Source organism: Gymnodraco acuticeps, unplaced genomic scaffold (assembly GCF_902827175.1).
Source record: "Gymnodraco acuticeps unplaced genomic scaffold, fGymAcu1.1, whole genome shotgun sequence".
NCBI lineage: Eukaryota > Metazoa > Chordata > Actinopteri > Perciformes > Bathydraconidae > Gymnodraco > Gymnodraco acuticeps.
In genome coordinates this window covers 210,034-230,687 of record NW_022990675.1, presented here as the reverse complement: position 1 = coordinate 230,687, position 20,654 = coordinate 210,034, and the positions used below count along the sequence as shown (strand labels likewise).

General features: G+C 41.1%; 1 protein-coding gene and 1 long non-coding RNA gene across 3 annotated transcripts in view; one reads left to right on the top strand and one right to left on the bottom strand.

Annotated features, from left to right (window-relative positions):
- Positions 1-189: 189 nt before the first annotated feature.
- LOC117555244 lies at positions 190-1,736 on the bottom strand. Its single transcript, XR_004570373.1, has 3 exons — positions 1,636-1,736; positions 1,243-1,503; positions 190-649 (listed from the first exon to the last, which is right to left on the bottom strand). It is a non-coding gene; the product is annotated as an uncharacterized LOC117555244 (long non-coding RNA).
- Positions 1,737-16,128: 14,392 nt separating this feature from the next.
- Positions 16,129-20,654, top strand: part of LOC117555263 (zinc finger protein 345-like) — a 30,080-nt gene continuing 25,554 nt past the window's right edge. Inside the window, exon 1 of one of the 2 annotated variants that reach the window (XM_034230112.1) lies at positions 16,129-16,566. In XM_034230112.1, the coding sequence (XP_034086003.1) occupies positions 16,412-16,566 (155 nt within the window). In that variant the 5' untranslated portion in view covers positions 16,129-16,411. The remainder of the gene's footprint in view (positions 16,567-20,654) is intronic. The other variant, XM_034230113.1, reaches the window with a different exon arrangement.

The following is a 20,654-nucleotide window of genomic DNA, read 5'->3' as shown; positions in this document are numbered from 1 at the left end:
ATTTAGTCATGTAATTGTTACATGAATAAATGAATGGGACAACGCAACATGTAAGGAAATGGGCTACAGAAATACAAGATAAATGCATATATGTGATAAATAATAATAGATAAACAATAAAATAGAAGGAAGGAAACATCTTTTAATTTCTGGTTGTGATTTTCCTTTTGCACAGGTAAATCTGTCCCTAAGAAAAGCTGGTGTTTGTCGCCATCTGCTGTTCACTAACAAACAAGTGAACATTTTTTTTGTGGTCAGAACTACAAATTGTAAAAGAAAATCTCGAATCAAATCTTTTTGAAAAAATATTGAAAATGAAAAACATTCTGAAGAATACATTTTTCTCTGATTTCCTGAAGTCAGTTTTTCAATAGTTTTTCTCAGAATACTGAATGAACCATTTTTTGGATCTGAAAATGTCCCAAATCTGAGGAAAAAATCAGAAATCTGATCAATATGGTGTCAGGAATTGGAAATAGGCAGGACGACCTCTTTTTCCCATGATCCTCCTCTCCCTCTCTCCATATTTCTGCACACTCAGCTCGACACGTGCCATTAATCCTGCAAAGAGGTCGACTCCAGAGTCCAGACAGATGTTGAGCCGCAGCTGGATGTTCGTGTTTCATCAGAATGAACTACATCTGGAAATCTAAAGCAGAACGACTGATTAGTGCTATTTGTTTTATCTGTAAAATATCATATTTACTACAATTTTGGACAGAATGTAAGGAATATTTCACCTGGATGACTTTACATGAAATATCAAAGGTGAATTAATGTTTACAATACATGTCACACATTGCTATACATTTACCATATATACATACATATAAATGTGTATATCCGAAACTATTCAAAAGTATATAAAGTATATATAAATTAGTACAGTCTTAAACAGCAGTAAAATCCAACATTAATTCAGCAGTAATATTAAATCAGAAACATCATATATAATAATAAAACACTGACAGGGAACATTTTACTGCACGTGACTACTTTTACTTTTCATACTGTTATTTACATTTTGCTGATAATACTTAAATACTTTTAATTATGTAAGGTTTTAAATGTAGGATTTAGTGGAATATTTCCACAGTTTGGTAGGGTTTTTACTTCAGTAATGGATCTGATACTTCTTCCACCAATAGCAGAAAGAAAACTGCAACATTCATGCAGTTGCCAATACTTGTGGGCGAATGATATCCCTCAATGATAGATATAAGTCAAGTGCTTGTGACCTACTCATTGGGAACCCCATGCCTGATTCTTCCATTATGATTGTGCACAAATCAAACATGTCCTCATCACATGGAACTGAAGTTAGGAACTTGCAGCTCTCTTTGCAAGTGGGTAAGTCTTCACTGAATGGAACAAGAAGGTCATCTGCACCCCACAAATGAGGTGCCGTATACATGATATAGGTATTCCTGCGGGGACATTGGCGTTTGTAGAGGGCCTGATGCGATCTGCGTTCCAAACGTGTCTTATCTCATTCAAGTCCTCCTGCAAAAATAAATGAAAAGGGGGATAAATTGTATGTACCATATGGAATAATGGTTCCGTTGTGACGAAAAGGGAGCTGAGCCAGAAGGCAAAGCTCTCTGTCTACCGGGCCATTTTCGTTCCTACCCTCACCTATGGTCATGAAGGATGGGTCATGACCGAAAGAACGAGATCGCGGATACAAGCGGCCGAGATGGGTTTTCTCCGCAGGGTGGCTGGTGTCTCCCTTAGGGATAAGGTGAGAAATTCGGTCATCAGGGAGGGACTCGGAGTTGAGCCGCTCCTCCTTCGCGTCGAAAGGAGCCAGTTGAGGTGGTTCGGGCACCTAGTTAGGATGCCACCTGGGCGCCTCCCTAGGGAGGTGTTCCAGGCACGTCCAGCTGGGAAGAGACCAGTGCTGGAATTGGGCCGGTACTCACCGGTACGCAGTACCGGCACTTCTGGTTCTGACCCATGGAGTACCGGCACTTCTTGCTCAGTACCGGTGTCAGTACCAGATATGTTCGGCCTACCAGATATGTTCGGGTGTATTTCCGTCGCATCCGTCATCCGTCATATCCGTCATATACTCACCTCCCTCTGCTCCCAGCGCTATGCTGCCACACACCGGCCGTCTGCGGAACTGCAGCCGGAGGAACTCGGTACAGCTTGTTATGTGTGAACGATCTAGATCCCTCCGCTTCCCCATAATTACCGCGACCATTTTAACTTTCATGACAGAAATGGAGAGCTTTTATGCTGAGATAAAGCAGTACGTGCTCAATGGTGGTTACCACAATCTCACCATCGCCGCTGAAAAGCATGATAAAAGGAAGGCGTTAATTCGGAGGTCATCCAAACAATACCTGATCAAAGGTAAGTAACAGAATAAGACCATGGTTAAGTCACGAACATACGTTTTTATTATGAGGTATAAACCCCCTGTACATGTGACATCATCACATCCCTTTACTTATAGGGATCAATAAAGTATATATCTATCTATCTATTTATCTAATGGTGTTTTTTGGTGCAAAAGTGATCATACCTCTAATGGTTTATCATATTGCAATTCCAACATTTTTCAGTAAATCGCAAGGACTCCACAGCTTGTTTCTCCTTTTTCTTTTTATACACACTTTACATTACTGTAGTTGTTACGTCTAAACCACATTTGCCACTGGATTTCTTGAACAGCTTTTAGTCATAATGTCATCTCTACACATGTCTAAATGATTGTTTTGTTGTTCCTGTTGTGCCAGCTGGAGATTTGTACTACACATACAAGGACAATGAGAGGATGGTTGTGTGCACCAAGGACCAAATTATCAATGTCCTGAAGGAGTGCCATGATAACCTGGGTTCCGGAGGTCATGCAGGGAGAAGGCGCACCACCGAGAAGGTTTTGGCAACGTACCACTGGTCCACTATGCGGGAGGACGTGAAGAAATGGGTGGGAGTTTTTGACTGACTGACTGATTATTGATCTACAGAAATGTGTTGTATGTGTACATTGAAACAGAGTGAGACAGTGTGGATCTCATTGGCCCACTTCCCTCCACTGCTAAGGGCAAAAGGTACTATCATGATGGGCTGAAGCATGTGTAACCTCCTTTAAAGGTTCTAAACGTGAAGAATCTGGTTTAAAAAGAAAGGAAATCATTTACAGTGATTCTGTATGTATTTACAACATTCTGCATTTTATATTGCAGATACATTCTAACAGCGACTGATCTGTTCACGAAGTGGGTGGTAGCAAAAACGCTCTACCACAAAACAGCTGTTGAGGTCTCAAAAAAGATTGTAAATATTCTTCTCGATTTCGGTCTTGTCGAGAAGATCATTACCGACCAAGGACGGGAATTTGTCAATGAGGTACAATAATCTATCTAATACAGTGTATGTGTTATGTGTAACAATGTAATACGATTTTTCAGGTAATTTGGTAATTGGTGTACACTAAACCATCTGCAGGTCAACCGTGGTGTTTTTGATGCACTGGGTGTAAAACACTGCATCACTTCAGCGTACCATCACCAGTGCAATGGCCAAGATGAGCGTACAAACCAAAACATAAAAAAAGCACTTGCAAAGTAGAGGACCAGAATGACTGGGATTTACATCTGAGGGGCATTGTGGCGAGCATTAACACCTCAAAGCAGGTACAATGTTGTAACAAATGCAGATGGAATCAATACTCAACAGAGATACTAAAAGGAATTTTTATGCTTTCAGAGGTCAACCAAGTGCACGCCCTATTTTGCCCAGTTTGGGAGGCACCCTCGCGTCCCGGGTGTTATAAATGCTACAGTCAATGACAGGGATGATACCTCTGTTTTGGTGCCTGCTGATGAGGCAGAACAGCAGCTTGAGGCAAAGGCTGCAACCATTGCAGATTTGCACTCGAAGGTGAGAATAAAATGGCAATATTTAAAACATAATAACTCCTAAAAAATGCAAGCGTATGTTAAGGACTGTAAATGATAACTGTTACATATCTTTCTCAGATTTACCAGAACATCCAAATAGCACAACAGAGACAGAAAATCTCTTTTGAAAAACGCAAGGGAAAGAATGTGAAATCTTTCCTGATTAACGTTGGAGATGAGGTCCTAAGAGCGAATAAGAGGAAGGAGGGCCGAAAAGGTGGAAAACTGGAGTGCAACTGGTTTGGCCCTTATGTGGTTTCCTCAATCACCAACAAGGGTGTGGCAACCCTGTTGAGCTCAACAGGAGCTCAGCTGAGACAGAGTGTGAATGTGTCTCAGCTGAAGCCCTTTATCAGGCCTATGTTGAGAGGTATTTTGATTATCAATACAAGGACACATTTTAGGTATACTTCATGTGTGGTACTTCAATAATACTGTTTATTTTGTGTCTATCTAATAACAGCTGAACCGAAGTTGGATTCGGAGGGGTCAGTTGCTGACCACCAGTATGCCCTCTCTGGTGCGAAATACGCAAAGGATCTACATCCGATTCAAGACAAGCTGGTAGATATATGTTTACTTCATGCACAGTGATGGAGGTGCATTGTTTTGATTTTAATTTTTCTATGTTTTCTATTGGCTTGAAGTATGTTTTGCAATCTGTTATTTGCAGCTCAGCTATGTGCTAGACCACAATAGGCCTGGAGCAGAGGTCATTGTGAAGGAGGGTGATGTGTGCCTGACCAGAGAGGACTTTTGGAGCCTGGGTCTTCCTCAGTGCATGGAGTCAAATGTAGGTATACTTGAGCTTTCCTCCCAACTTCATCTTGTCTCAAATAAATGGCACAGGTAACTTACTGTTGTTACTGTTTCAGATTGGAAACACGTGCCTGAAGATGGTACAAGAAGCCACCCAAAGACATGTACGGTTTTCAACAGACATCATTGGCCTGCTTTTTTCTTTTGAATAACACATATTTTCTAAATAGCTGTTTAGTGGTGAAACTCCAATCTCGTGAAGTGTGGTTGTCTCTTGTTGTTGAACATACTTCTATGAAGATTTCATTTTTTTTGAAAAACTATCAATATAGGGCAAAGATATATACATCGTGGATATGTATGTGGTTCCTACCTGGAAGTCCAAAACAGCTGACGTGTTGGCCAGTTTTCCAGTAAGTTCCTGTTGCTTGAGACCTATGTTTCTTGAAATTGATATACAGCAACTTAAAATCCCTTGTTTAAAATACTAGGCTGACCAATTGGCCACCAAGGACATGGTTTTCATCCCTGCCTGGAGTCGGCAGCAAGGAAAGGCAGATCACTATTTGCTTTGCGTGAGTCTGTTCCAAATGATCTCACCAGCATGTACAAAATGAACATAAGTTGTGCTGTGTGGTTTTCTTCTGGTGTTTGATTATGTCTAATTTCAGCTATTTTGTCAATGGTTGACAGGTGATCAAGCCAGCAAAGAGAGAGTTATATTTGCTCGACCCTCTTAAGCCAGATGGCTTTGGGGACAATTCCTACAAGGACATATTTAGGTTTTTTGTAACATGATTACCCCCCTCACCGTTCTGTGGCTTGTATGGGAGTTCTAAATAGTTTATAGTATTCTAATACTGCAGTAACCATCTTGTAGACCAGGGGTCTGAATCTGATCAAATTCATTTATAATATATCTCCATTTCCACAAAGTCTGGAGTGTCCTTAGTGGAACCAAAAGAAAAAGAGTCTGCAACAGGATGCTATGAATTATAATATTCATTTTGTTATAAGCCTTGTTCAAAGGTTGTTTTCAAGTTCAGCTTTGTTCAGCGGCTGGTAAACGTATTTTTGTTTGTTTTATTTTAGCCCCGTTCAGTGGCTTTCATAACTTTCCTCTTTTAAGGCATGCAATAGTTCAATGTAAGGAAATCCAAAAACATGAATTATATTGTGTATAGCGTTCCTTCACCAAATCAATTCCCATGTCTTATCATTTCTTTTGACAGTGACCTAGCGCACCGCATTGCTCCAGGTCAGTGGACAGTAAAGTTCGGCAGAGACGTCAAGGTACATTTCTCCACCATCTCATACACCTGCTTTCACATGTCTTTATTTTCCATTTGACCATGAACATCACTGTTATATTCCAAATTCTTACAGGGTTAGCCTCACCAAACCACGGGCAATGACTGTGGTGTCTTCATACTGATGGTAAATTCCTCCCTTGACACTTTTTTTTAAGGGGTTTTGTTAGTTTTTGAAACTCATAACTTAACAGATCTTTATCCTTTCACAGTATGCACTCAACTTCAGCACAGATGCTCCACTTTGGTTTACCGAGGTCAGTATTTATCCTCTGAGTTAGTATTTCAGGGGGAAGAGGGGGCTAACATTGAGTAGACAAATGATGAGGTTCCATTCATTTTCAACTTTATTATTGTTACATTTTCTTTTAGCGGGACATAGCACAGATCCGGAAATGGTGGTGCATTATGCTCATGGAACGGTACCAGATTGAAGGGTAAATCATACATTTTAAATGTTACTTTATAGACAACAGTTTCTTTGACACTGATTTACATTTTCATCCTGATATTATGTGATTTTTATAGCCACGGACAGAGGTTTTCTTACTGGACCAATGAGGCCGAAGAGCTGCTCAAAGGGGCACTGGAGCCAGTGTACAGGGTCTCAAAGAAGCAAAAGACAGAACATGAGGTCAATAGGCACACTCCTGTTTGTGATAAAGAAATGTAACAATCCAGATTATTTAACACATGCATACATATCAATATTGATAATTGTATACACATGTAATTAAACAATCACATGACCCACACCTTATATTTTCCTTCAAAGGTCCAGTTTCAAAAGTCCGACATGTGCTTCATATTGGAGGTAATATCTTTTCAGTGAAGCAGTAACTGTTTTTTGTTTAAAAAACGACCTGTGATCACGGCAGAATTTCCAACTATTATGTCTCACTGCTTTTTTTAACTTTATTGATAGCTGTTTTTTACCTCAAGGAGAAGAATAACAAAACATAAGAAAAATGTGTGTGATATATTCAACATTAATATTAAAAATGTGTATTTTTGCTACCTGAAGCCCAAAGAATCTTGGTATTTCGATTGTGCTGGCAACAGTCTAGTCAATGTGTTGTTAAATATGTTTGATCTAGTCTGACCAATACTTCACAGCTGCCAAACTGTCTTCTCTCGGACCTTCTGATGGAAGTGGTTCTCCAGGAAGGTGACAAAGCGTACTCATCACTCACTCTAGTGTGTACCACCTTCAGAGACACAATGTCCACTGTGTCTTTCAGAAGAGGGGCCCACTTTCGCTGGCTTGAGAGTAAGTGATTCAGTGAAGGTGCAGCAGTATACGACAGCTGTGGTGTCTATGCATATTTTTAATGGCTCTATTGAAATGCTTGTTTTACACAGGTGTTGCTACATGGAGTTTGTTCTCTGCTTCATACAAGCAGGATTTCAACGTCATGTACACCATTGACACCTGCCGTGGATGCTTGGAGCCTTACAAAAACTGCAAACCAGGTAGACTTCTTATTCTGGATAATAATGTTTATGTGTCATTACATATTTAGTGTGTTGTGGTCCTAGTGTGATTCAATTACAATATTTTCTTTTTCTATTCATAGGATATGTTGGGAAAGGTAAAAGAGGAGAATTGCAGGGCATCTACTCTGATGACCAACATCCAGGCTATTGCAGTCCCTTCTGCAACCAGATATCATAGGTAAAGATTAACTCACACAAACAAATGTCAGAATAGACTAAATTGTCACTGCAATTAATGAAGATCATCATTTGATATCTTACCTTCAAGTTTGGTTTTCCCGGACGCTGCCCGTCGTGGACTTCGGGTCGTGGACTTCGGGTCGTGGCTGAACCTGTCTCTGCAGTCCTGCCTTGGGTCATGCTGCTTCCCTGATGGCTTCCTCATATATTCTGAACAATCTGTGCTGTTTTCCTATCCACATGTAAAAGGAACTAGAAGGATTTCTTGATACTAAGGGCTGTAGAGAAAAGTTTGGAGCTTTTTCCATTAACGTTGAAGTTCAAATTCTCAATAAACACTTGAATGCTGTGCTGTCTTTCTATTTACTTGAATGTGTGAATTCATTCAGTTGGGTAGGTAAGCTTGGGATGGATATATTAAATATATACATACAAAAAATTAGAGACTCTTTCCAATGAAAGTAGCTAGCCGCAATAGCTCCAAGATTGCTATATCTAGTTTGTAGGTCGCCAAGTTGGCATCATTGACAGTTCGTCTCTTAAAGCCTCTAAAGCTCTGCAACAAAAAAGGATCATTATGAATGTAAATACTATACATGGTAATGCAGCAGGGCAGAGTGCGATGAGGCAGGCAGGCAGAACCAGATTTATTTCTAAATATTTGTCGATCAATATTAGGCTACACTAATATAAGGCTACTAGTATTATAATATTACTGCAATAATATTCCAGTGGTGGCTGCTTAAGGTTGTTTCTGGCTCGTTTGATCCAAACATTGTCCAAAGCTCAAAATGTATTGTAATAGATGTAAGAATTCTCAAAATGTACAATATGTTTTGATCCAACACAATATTCTGATTCAATCCATATATGTTAGGGGTTTTTTTTTCACCAAAATAAATAGACTGCCTTCTCTCCAGCTCACCGCACACAAAGGGGGGGGGGTGGGTGGCATCTGTATTAACGGGTCAGTCTATAAGCACTCTAATAGCACCATAAATTACATTTAAATAACCACAAAAAGACAATTATTGTTTCCGATATTGATTTAACGAGATGCTGTTATAACATGGAAACGGCTTAATTTAAAAAAATAAGCTTCAAAAATGTTTTATGAAGCACACTGGGTACAGCCCTGTAATACATGTGTTCCGTGTGTATATAGTCTTACGCAAGAAACACATAGCATGAACAGACTGCAACAAAACCAGTCTTACAAAACAGACTTCTGCTAAACTGGTGCAGAAGCAAGCATCTGCCTTAGATGAAGTTCACACAGAACTGTGGAAAAGGGAGAACATCTGTACTTGCTTTCAACGACATGATCAGGCTTATATATTATAAAAGTGTTGGCTAAAGTAACGCAGAATATATATATTTTTTAATTGTAAATAATTAAGTACACACACATAACAAGCTGTACCGAGTTCCTCCGGCTGCAGTTCCGCAGACGGCCGGTGTGTGGCAGCATAGCGCTGGGAGCAGAGGGAGGTGAGTATATGACGGATATGACGGATGACGGATGCGACGGAAATACACCCGAACATATCTGGTAGGCCGAACATATCTGGTACTGACACCGGCATGCTGGCGGTACTCCGGTACTCATGCACCGTGCCAGTACTCAACACTCTCCCGCCGTTCTTATTATACATCCATATATATATATATACAGCCGCCCGGTACTCAGTAGATGCGTCATGAGGTGCCGAACGGACATTCTCATCGCTCTAACCGCTGGAGTTTCACAGCGGCTGTCAGCTGTTTACTCCTGTCATTCAAACAGAACGTGCTGGAGAGGGGGCGGGGCTTATCTTCTCCATGTAAATACTGTGGTGGAAACGACTATGTCAAAATTAACCTATTTGACCGTGATTTAATAGTAATACACGTTTCAAAATAATAATAATAATAATAATAATAATGCCGAAGTAACAACATACTGAAAACTGTTAGTAAAACCATGTTTTAATGCTTTACAATTTACATACCTAGATGCACGTGTGTTGTGTTTATGCAGTGCAACTCCCACCCAGTGGGTGGCTATGTAGAGTGATAGAACAGAGCAGGCACGCCCCCGAGAGAAGGAAAGCAAGTCACGTCACAAATTAGCATTTCTAAAATGTTAGCGTGGATTAATAAAAGTGCAAAAAGACAGCGGTTGTCGCCGGAAGAAACTTCAAATACAGAGAATGCTGTGCCTGTGTTGGAAATTGTGTCTGATGGGGAGCTTTCTTTGGTTGATCCTCCTGCTCCAAGTTCTAGTGCATTAGCATTAGCACTAGCTCCGCCGCCTCCTCCAGAGCCTCTAACGTTAGCTGCTGCTGGCGCAACTGCCACCACCAACACCGGGCAAAGCGATGCACCTGACTGCTGGACAACGGACCAGGTGCAATATTTTTGCAAGACCAATGCATGGCTCCTTCTTAAAGATAAGAAGCTAGGATGTCGGATATGCAGAGATGTCAAATCTTTGGGAATACACACTGGACAAGGACTGAAACTGTCAACTGAATGGGGTGAGTGTGCAGTGTCTCATTTCGGTGTTGACAAGGGCAAACAACAAGCTAGCCTGAGAAAAAAAATCAAAGAACATAAAGAATCACAAGCCCATGTAAAAGCTGCTGACATCCTTACATCTGCTTCACGTGAAACTATTCAACATCAAGTGCAGTCTATGCATAAATCTGAATTAGACACCACTATCAGAGTTTTTCGAACGGCATATAAAATTGGCAAACATAGCCGGCCATTCACAGACATGCCAATTGATTTGAATGTACAGAAACTGAATGGGCTGAACGTGGGCAGGGTTTTGCACTCCAATAAAACCTGTGGCGAAATCATCGACCACATAGCTCATGAGCTGAAGAAAAAAATGGCAAAAGACATTACAGAAAACCAAAGAAAACTCTGTGTTTTGGTCGATGAATCTACCACTATTACTGGTAAGTGGTAAATCAGAGGCAGTTAGCGCAGCGTGCGCAAGCAGTCGGACAGCGTCTCCTGGTGATAGGGCGTGTTTTGTCCATCCGCTGGGTGGCTTCAAGTGAAAGGAGCGTCAGAGCAGTCTGGGAAAACTACCGAGTGCTTCATGATCACTTCACAAATGCTGCAAACGACACGAGCAGGGAATCCAGAGACAGAGCAAAGTACAAGGGCCTGGATGATGTGCTCACATCTGCAACGTTTGTCAGCAATCTGGGACTGATGTACGATGCGCTCACAGAGCTCAGCGACCTCTCTCGGCAACTCCAAAAAAGAGAGATGACACTGCCTACAGCAGATAGGCTCTTAACTCGAGAAATACGAGTTTTTGAATCCATGGTCACCATGCCTGGCCCACACATGACTACAGTTCATACAGCTCTAGCTGAGAAGTCCTTCAAGGGTGTTGCCCTGCGTGAGAATGGCAGGCTTGTACAGATTCATGCAGGTCAGTTTTTCCGCAGTATGGTAGAGAATCTGAGACACAGAATGACTTCCACAACCTCCTCTCATGTCAGCACAAGAGAAATCCCATTACATGGCCGGGAGGCCCGGGACAATCAGCTAATCCAGGACATGAAAGTTATCCATCCTGGAAGTTGGCCTGAAGAGGAGTTAGACGTACAGTATGGGGACGTAGAGGTGCTACGTTTGTGCGAAGTGCTGAAAGTGGACAGAAGAGAGACTGTTCAGGGCTTTCGCGAATACAAGGAAACCAGGGCATCCCGTACACCTGCTGCCATGGAGCCTCTACTGAAAGCAGTCCGAACCATCGCTGTCTCCACTAGTGAGTGTGAGCGGGCATTCAGCTGCATGAACGATATCCTTACTGCAAAAAGGAATGCTCTCTCTGTCAGCCGACTGTCCAGCCTGGTTTTCATTAAATGTAATGGACCATCACTAGGACAGTTCAATCCGGAACAGTATGTGAGGTCCTGGCTGGCAAAGGGAAGGAGAAGTGCTGATGAAAGAGCCTGTCCAGCTCCAGCCCCTGATACTGATGTCCCCAAGGCCTTCTGGAGCCTTTTCTAACAATGTGAAGTATATTGCAAAGCAGCTCACCCAGTGAGAAGACTTTTGGCATAATGTGCCGATTTGTACAGATCCTGGAGATAGAAGGACTTCAGACCAACCAGGGAATTATCTGATCAGCTTGGTGTTCAATGTAACTCTTTACCATGGCTCAGACTTTGTTACTTGCAGTTACAGTTTCTCATTTTAGATTGTGCAAATTTTGCATTTGTTTTTACATGTTCTTTGTTCATGCTCTTTATCATTTTTCTGAGTTGGAAAGTTAGATTGCATCATAGTTTACTTTATACATATTTGTATTCTTCAGTGGTGAAGTATATTGCAAAGCAGCTCAGCCATGTGAGAAGACTTTTGGCACTTTTTCGTTTTCTGAGTTGGAAAGTTAGATTGCATTCAAAATGTACAGAAATACTTAATTTTGTTAAAGCTTTTTATAAAAAATGCTTCTGACCAGAGCTTTGTTTCCTTGTCATTAATGTTGAACACCACCAGAGGGGCTCTCACCTGAAAGGTCTCTGCTTCATGTGTCTTCAGCAGAAGATCTAGACTTTGATTGCTATATTTTCAGTTAATATTGACCTTACTGAGCTTTAGCCATATCCGCTGCCTATCATAAAAAATGTTGTACAGTGAACCTTTCTAAAATATACAGTAGTAAAGAGACAAACCCACCAGCATTATAGTAGCCAAATTCTTGTTTGTGGGCTGTATATATAAAATTGACTTGAAAAAGTTGCTGATTTTAGAGTACTGGCACCTTTTTCATTCCAATTCAAGCACTGGAAGAGACCAAGGGGTAGACCTAGGACCAGGTGGAGGGATTATATCTCTTCGCTGGCCTGGGAGCGCCTTGGGATCCCCCAGTCAGAGCTGGTTGATGTCGCCAGGGAAAAGAAAGTTTGGGGCTCTCTGCTGGAACTGCTACCCCCGCGACCCGACCACGGATAAGCGGAAGAAGATGGATGGATGGATGGATATGGAATAATAGCAAACAACAAAGTTATCTGATACTCTCGTTGCCCACTGCACACAAATCATTCAAGCTCCGACATAGCGCTGTTATTTCAGAACAATGGGCAGGGCTTTTTGTTGCGCGTTGGCAAGAGATTATTAGATTTGAACCTCACGGCATGCTGTACGCGATCTGATAAATAAAAGATTTAGACATCAAACACAAATTGATCGCTATAATAGAGCCGTATTAACAGATAATTGGCGTTATGTGTTACATCACTGTACATTCTTCAAAATCACAGGTCTAATTGTGTGAGGCATTTTTAGCGCAAACACATATTCTAAAGCATTCATTATGCATGCAGCTATCAAGTGTACACTGACAATTAAGCACATCTAAACTATACATAACATAACTTTGAGTCAATTCCTTCATCATAATACATCCTACGTTAAATGAATAGGTACACATGCATGCAACTATAGGCCTACGTCTTAATTAAAGTATACCCAAAGTGCGTAAAGACTCACACAACTCATTCAACAACACCGTTAGCTATCCCCTAAATAAAAAAGGCATATAGGCTATGCCAGCTGTAAATATACGTTATCAAAAATGTTTGCCAATGTCTATATAGCCTTTTTATAAGTTAATCATGTCTATGCATTAACATTGGACATTGGCAGGCTATGATTGTCTGGCAAGTTGTCAGAAAACGTAGTGCGGTTTTTCGTAAAACTGTTGTGTGACTCGTTACGAATGTTGGGCAGACTTTGTGTTTATAGCCTGTGTGTTCAACGTAGGTTCATCTTGATGATGAATTTATGTCAGGTTGATTTTAAAAGTTGTTATACAGTGGGTGTATTTGGCAGATCATTGCTGCCTATCAGTGCGTAAAAGTATGTGGATGGGTGTGTAACCGCGGCCGCGCACACGGCCTAAAGTGTAGCTGTTCTACTGATCAAATTTGCCCTTTAACTCAAATGTATCAAACAGCAAAAACTCCACAGATTCAATTTAAAGAAATACGATACAGTTGGCAGTCAACAAAAAGGCTTAACACAAGGATTCTCTCCCAACAGTATGACATGTATTATCAATATCAAACACATTTACAAAAAATACTTTAACAAGTAAATCTACTATGCTATTTAAAATGGAAGTTAAGGGGGGGCCATGTTTAACAGCAGGAAGCTTCTAAGAATAAAAGTTAAAATAAAAATATATACAAACCGGATTTATTAAGGTTTTAACAAAAATTGAGGATTAAAAATAATCCTTAAAAAATAATAAAGACACCAAGTCAAAATACAATAGCAACAGGTTCACAAGTCAAATCCTAAAGCGGTCTAAAAGAGCCCAGGCCCAGGCCCAGGCCCAGGCCCAGGCCCAGGCCCAGGCCCAGGCCCAGGCCCAGGCCCAGGCCCAGGCCCAGGCCCAGGCCCAGGCCCAGGCCCAGGCCCAGGCCCAGGCCCAGGCCCAGGCCCAGGCCCAGGCCCAGGCCCAGGGCTTGGGCCTCAGAAAACTTCCTCCAAGAAGCCCCGTTTCTTCTTCTCCATTCTTCTTTATAGTCTTCTTCCTCTTCTCTCTCTTCATCAGGTGGTCTCCCCCTTTCCCTCTTTCAGTCAGAAGGAGGTCAAAACTGTTCAACTTTTAATTATTGAACATTAAAAAATGTAAGGTTTAAAAATTAAACAAATACAAACTTATAGTCATGATATGTAATTTTAAAGAGAGGGAATATGAAAATGTTTCATGAAAGCAGAACACATTGTCAATGTCATGACTTTAGAATCAAATAATTTTCTTTAAACATTTCGATATCATATATGCAAACTTTATACTTTAATCCATGAACAGAGATTTCATTTATTAACAGAGACAAATATGGGCAGCTTGTCTCTACGATTCGCTGGCCCAGGAAGTTGATTTGAATCTGTGCGTAGGTCGCCTGCATCCTGTGCCTCATTGTCTTCATACCCGCTGTCACCGCTCTCAAGGTGTCAAAAACCACAAGCGCCTTCTCTGCATGGTAGCTGGAACTTTTACGCTTTTATTGCACCATCTAGAATGTGTGTGTATAGGTCAAAAGTTCAGAATGTTCTATCTAGTTTCACATGCCTGGTTTCATATGCCTGAAACAACAAGAAGGAAACATACATCCTTTCCATTCACAGCCAATTTAGCATATTTTTATCAATGGTAAGCTTAATAGAGGTAGGTGAGGTAAAGGTCAGGTCTGACACGGCCACTTACACAGCAGAACTGTCAACAGTAGGAAGAAAGTGGTGCCATGGTGGAATGAGGAATGCAGCAGGGCTATTAAAGAGCGAAATAATGCATTTAGAGAATTAAAGAAAAACATGACACAAAATAATGTTATAGAGTATCAAAGGAAAAGGGCAGCTGCTCGAAGGACAATAACATATTCAAACAAGAGAACATGGAAAGAATGTTGTTCTACCATTGGCAGAAGAGTACAATTAGGTGATATCTGGTCCATGTTTAAGCGGATGAGTGGGAAAAGGAAATCCAATAAAATTCCAGCTTTGGTTGATGGGGAGAGGCTGGCAGTGACAGATAAAGAGAAGGCAGATATGTTAGGAAGGACACTTGCAGCAGTACATAGTGGGGAACATCTCAGTGATATTCATAGGCAGCAAAAACAGCAGTTACTAGCAGAGAATGAAAACGTGAAGGAGAAGAGACAGGATAATAGGTAAGCTCTTGATGTGGAATTTACAATGTCAGAACTCAAAATAGCCTTACAATGTACAGGATATACAGCCCCAGGACAAGACCAGCTATGTTATGCTATGTTTAGACAGTTACCTATGGAAACTATGACAATGGTGCTTGTAAGGGAAACTTCTGCAGCAATGGAGAGTCAGGACTCAGAGAGACACGAGGAGAGTTGGAGCTTTGATGTCAAACACTGAAGTTTATTTACAAGTATCGACCGGAGAAATTCACATCACAAGTCACACAGTCAGAGATTCTGACTGCCCTGGTGGGTTGCCATGTCAAATCTGACCAGCCTCTCTCTCGAATAGACCTTTAGTTTACAGAGAGTTAATCCACATATTGGGGGATGGTGCGTAAACACTGGGAACACTGGAGATATCCCCCACATCTGGACTGCATTAGCACATTCCTTACGGGAGATAACAGACTTAGGGTCGTAAACGTCCCCACACAGAAAAATATCTGAGTAAGGAATAATTATTCTTTGACAGTGCTGAGTCTTTCAATAACATCTGGAGAGAAGGAGATATGCCAAGTGTGTGGAAAACAGCAGTCGTGCTACCATTCAATAAGCCAGGGAAAGATACAGCTAACCCTAGTAACTGCAGACCAATAGCTTTTACATCACAATGTTATTGGATGGAAAAAGATCATTGTCCGTAGGCTCTCACATGTACTGGAACAGAAAGGGCTACTGAGTAGTTTTCAGAGCGGATTTCGTAAAGGGCGGTCCACAATAGATGCATATCTTGTTACATTGTGACATCTATAAAGCGGAAAGAGGCTAAAGTTTTAGACGCAGAGTGGGAATGGAGTGTGGTTGGTGTTTTGGGAACAAAAGGAGAGGGAGTAAGAGCTACCAGAAAGGCACTGTTTATCTTTTTGAGTGAAACTGGGGTGGGAAAAATAATTAGGTCAGGAAAGATCATAGATTTTTATTTTTGTTTGATTTATTTCATGTTTTTTGTATTAGATCATAGGTTAAAGAGTTGGAATGATATGAGGATTCATACTCATATACAATAGGTGGCGGTATGCACCTTTTAAGTTCTTTGCAATCCGCCAAAAACCGAGAGAAGAAGAAGAAGAAGAAGAAGAAGAAGAAGAAGAAGAAGAAGAAGAAGAAGAAGAAGAAGAAGAAGAAGAAGAAGAAGAAGAAGAAGAAGAAGAAGAAGAAGAAGAAGAAGAGGTGAGTGGATTACACACCTATCTTTGACCATAGACTTTTGTGGTTGTGTGCGTATACGACTGTGTACTCGTATGTGTGTATATACCGGTCCGTACATTATATCAGACCCGGCGGCAGACATACGTCTCTGGGCGGGCATTTGATTTACCAGGGCGGGCCCACCCCCCGAAATTTACATTTCCCGGGAGATCTCGAGATTTGGGTGGAAAGGTGGGTTGAGCGATTAAGAGAAAGGGAGAGAGAGAGATTGAGCGAGGCAGAGAGCATGTGCAGCGGTCTGCTTGCGCACAGAGCAGGAGTTTGTGAGAGAGCCGGTGTTATGCCGTAGGTTGAAGCCTTGCGGTGGATTGAAGCCCAGTTCGCGGGGACGCGCAAAGGTGATGTCATCGCCTGTATTGAGCGTTCGCCGTTTTCTAAGCTTTTTTCTCTCTTTTGAATGATATATCAGATTAAACAGCAAACGGCTGAATACATAATGTGCATACAATTGCGAGGAGGCTCGTTTTTCAGATCTGTCACAATCTTCGTATTGGAATAAACTTACGTTTTTGAGTGTATATTCCTCCTTCCTACAGAACAGACAATGGCAGGATAATTTGTGATTTGTCAGTATAGTCCTATTTCTTAAAACCTTCTATGTTGTTTAAGTGTCTGATAACCACGAATAGTAAGCAATGATATAACAGTAATAATATCACATATATGATCACTATATATGATCATATATATATATATGATCACTGTGTTATTTTCAATCAAGCCTAAAAGACAATGTGTTCAAACTGGCTTCACTCACTTGAATTGCTCCTTTGAATATCATTTTTATATATTCCTACTCAACACATGTTTGTATTGTAATGCCACTATTTAAAAAAAATTGTATTTTAAAGTGACATTGAATGCTTTGAAAGGTGCCATAAAATAAAGTGTATTATTGATCTTATATCTGTGCCTCTATTACATTACATTTCATTTTCTATCACACTATTAATGTTCCTTATTTTAGACTAGGTTAATCCTGGTGTCAATAGGGAAGATCTGCACTGTTCTCTACATAACATGTTCAGAGCAGGTATTTCTCCTGCCGGATTTGGAACCCCCCCCCATATCTTTGTCCAGGATAGTCACAACTTCACCAAAATCACACTGGTGCTTGCTGTCCCCCTCTAGTTTGTGCTCACCAAAGCATTTCACTCTGGGTCCTGCAGGTACAAAACTAAAGAGGGGCTTCAAAATCGGCAGATCAGGTGTTGGTGCTGCCGGATTTGGAACCCCACCTATATCTTTCTCCAGGATAGTCACAGACTCACCAAAATCACACTGGTGCTTGCTGTTCCCCTCTAGTTTGTGTTCACAAAAGCATTTCACTCTGGGCCCTGCAGGGGAAAAACTAAAGAGGGGCTTCAAAATCCGGCAGTGCAGTTGCTAGAGCTGCCGGATTTTGAAGCGCCCCCTGTAATTTTAGCCAGGATAGTCACAATGTCACCAAAATCACACTGGTGTTGCCTGTTCCCCTCTAGTTTATGCTCACCAACGCATTTCACTCTGGGCCCAGCAGGTACACAAATAATGAGGGGCTTCCATTGGCAAGCACCAGTGTGATTTTGGTGAAGTTGTTACTATCCTGGAGAAAGATATAGGAGGGGTTCCAAATCCGGCAGCACCAACACCTGATCTGCCGGATTTTGAAGCCCCTCTTTAGTTTTTCACCTGCAGGGCCCAGAGTAAAATGCCCCCACTTTTATTCTCCATATATATCAACAGTTTAGGTGAAAATGTGGATGAAGCTACTTTACATTTTTATGCTGATGATACCGTGATGTACTGTGCAGGTCCCTCCATTCAGGGGGCTGGTGTTAAATTACAGGCTGTTTTTAACATTATTCAGACTCAGCTTGCTGAACTTAAGCTTATTTTAAATGTTGATAAAACCAAGGTAATGCTATTTTCAAAAGCTAAAAAGACACCAGAGCCTGTTTTGGATATTGTTACTATGCAAGGACAAGTACTTGAAGTGGTTACCTGTTATAAATACCTAGGTATCTGGCTTGATGATTGTCTTACTTTTAAACTTCATGTCAATAACCTGCTTAAAAAGCTGAGGGTTAGGCTAGGTTTCTTTTTCAGAAACAAGTCCTGTTTCTCTTTTGAAGCCAGGAAAAGGCTCTGTGACCTTTTGACCTGTGCTGGACTATGGTGATTTGTTGTATATGAATGCACCTGCCTATTGCCTGAACAAGTTAGATGCCGCCTATCACAGCGCACTGAGATTTGTCACAAATTGTAAAGCACTTACTCATCACTGTACCCTGTCTGCCATCACTTACTGTAAAGAGGCTCAGTCATTGGTACACGTTTATTTATAAAGCTTTGTTGGGTAAACTCCCGTATTATATCTGCTCTCTGATAACACAGAGAGTTGCAAGCAGCTATTGTCTGAGATCGCATGATGTAGTATTGTTAGATGTGCCAAGAGCAAGGACTGTCTTAGGTAAGACAGCTTTTATGTGCGCAGCTCCACTTGCTTGGAACAATCTTCAGCAAGAATTGAAACTGAGCAATCTCATTCCTCTGCATGTTTTTAAAGCTAGGCTAAATGAAATGCTCGTTGATACTATGGGCACTTGTAAATGTCTATAACTATGTAAATGTATCCTGTAAATATAATGTATGATGTCCTTTATTGTTTCATGTGGAACCTATATGCTGCAGGTCTCCCTTGAAAAAGAGATCTATGATCTCAATGGGACCAATCTGGTTAAATAAAGGTTTGAAATGAAATGAAATGAAATATGTTATATCATTACTGTCATATAATTGCTTACTATTCGTGGTTATCAGACACTTAAACAACAGAGAAGGTTTTAAGAAATGGGACTATACTGACAAATGACATCTTATCCTGTCATTGTCTGTTCTGTAGGAAGGAGGAATATAACAGAGTGGGACTGCACTCAAAAATGGAAGTTTGTTCCAATACGAAGATTGTGACTATCTGAAAAGTGTCCTTAAAACGAGCCTCCTCGCAATTGTATGCACATTATTTATTCAGCCGTTTGCTGTTTAATCTGATATATCATTCAAAAGAGAGAGAAAAGCTTATTAAACTAGACGAACGCTCAATACAGGCGATGACGTCACGTTTACGCGTCCCCGCGAACAGGGCTTCAATCTACGGCAAGGCTTCAATCTACGGCACAACACCGGCTTGAGAGTCAATTTCTCTTCAAAATATAATTGATTGCCAGCCTCCCTTGTCCCTGGCTGGCTTGCTAGCTCGTTGGTAACGTAACTGATGTCTTCTAATGTGCCTGCATCTGGCGCTGAGTTGCCATATTCCTTTCATGAACCACTTCCTGATATCCATTGTTGCAGATACATATAAATGATAATAGCCAAACTAACCTAGCAAGAGTAAACTGACAGGCTGCTGTGCCGCATCTCACTCAAAAACCCACACGACTCAACCCAGCGAAAAAACAATCTCGCGCGCAGCCTTTCATTCAAATTTCATTCAGAATTTCATAGCAAAATAAAAAAAATGCTATTAAACTAATCTTTCAACATAGTTTAAAACAAAAATATATATTAGGACAAAGCCCTACAAATAACAACAATAAACATAATCAGTGGCGGCTCCAGAGTATTTTTGTTCGGTAATCTATGGTAGGGCTAACCCATACAGTGGTGGGGCTCAAGCATAGACTGTATATATAAATGGGATTCTGCAGAGTTGCCGAGAAGCCCTTAGTAGGCGGAGTCGGCCACTAACGGCTCGACAGTGACGTCAGAGTTCAACTCCCGCCTGTTCCAGCCCGCTCCAAATAAGGGCAAAGAGGCGGAGCCGAGGCGGGACCTGCTGCCACCGAGCTGGAAGTTCCAGAGCTAGCTGAAGCTACCAAGCTAAGCTAACATGCTCCCCATCTGCACGCTGCCGTCACATTTTACGTTTCTAAGGTAAGCGGACATGAAACTATTCAGCAAAACTATAAATAATAATCTAAGTTATTGAGTTTTTAGCATAATACTTCAGAATCTTAAAACCCCTTAATGTTTGTATGCAATTGTGCTAAATTCAACACTGGAAT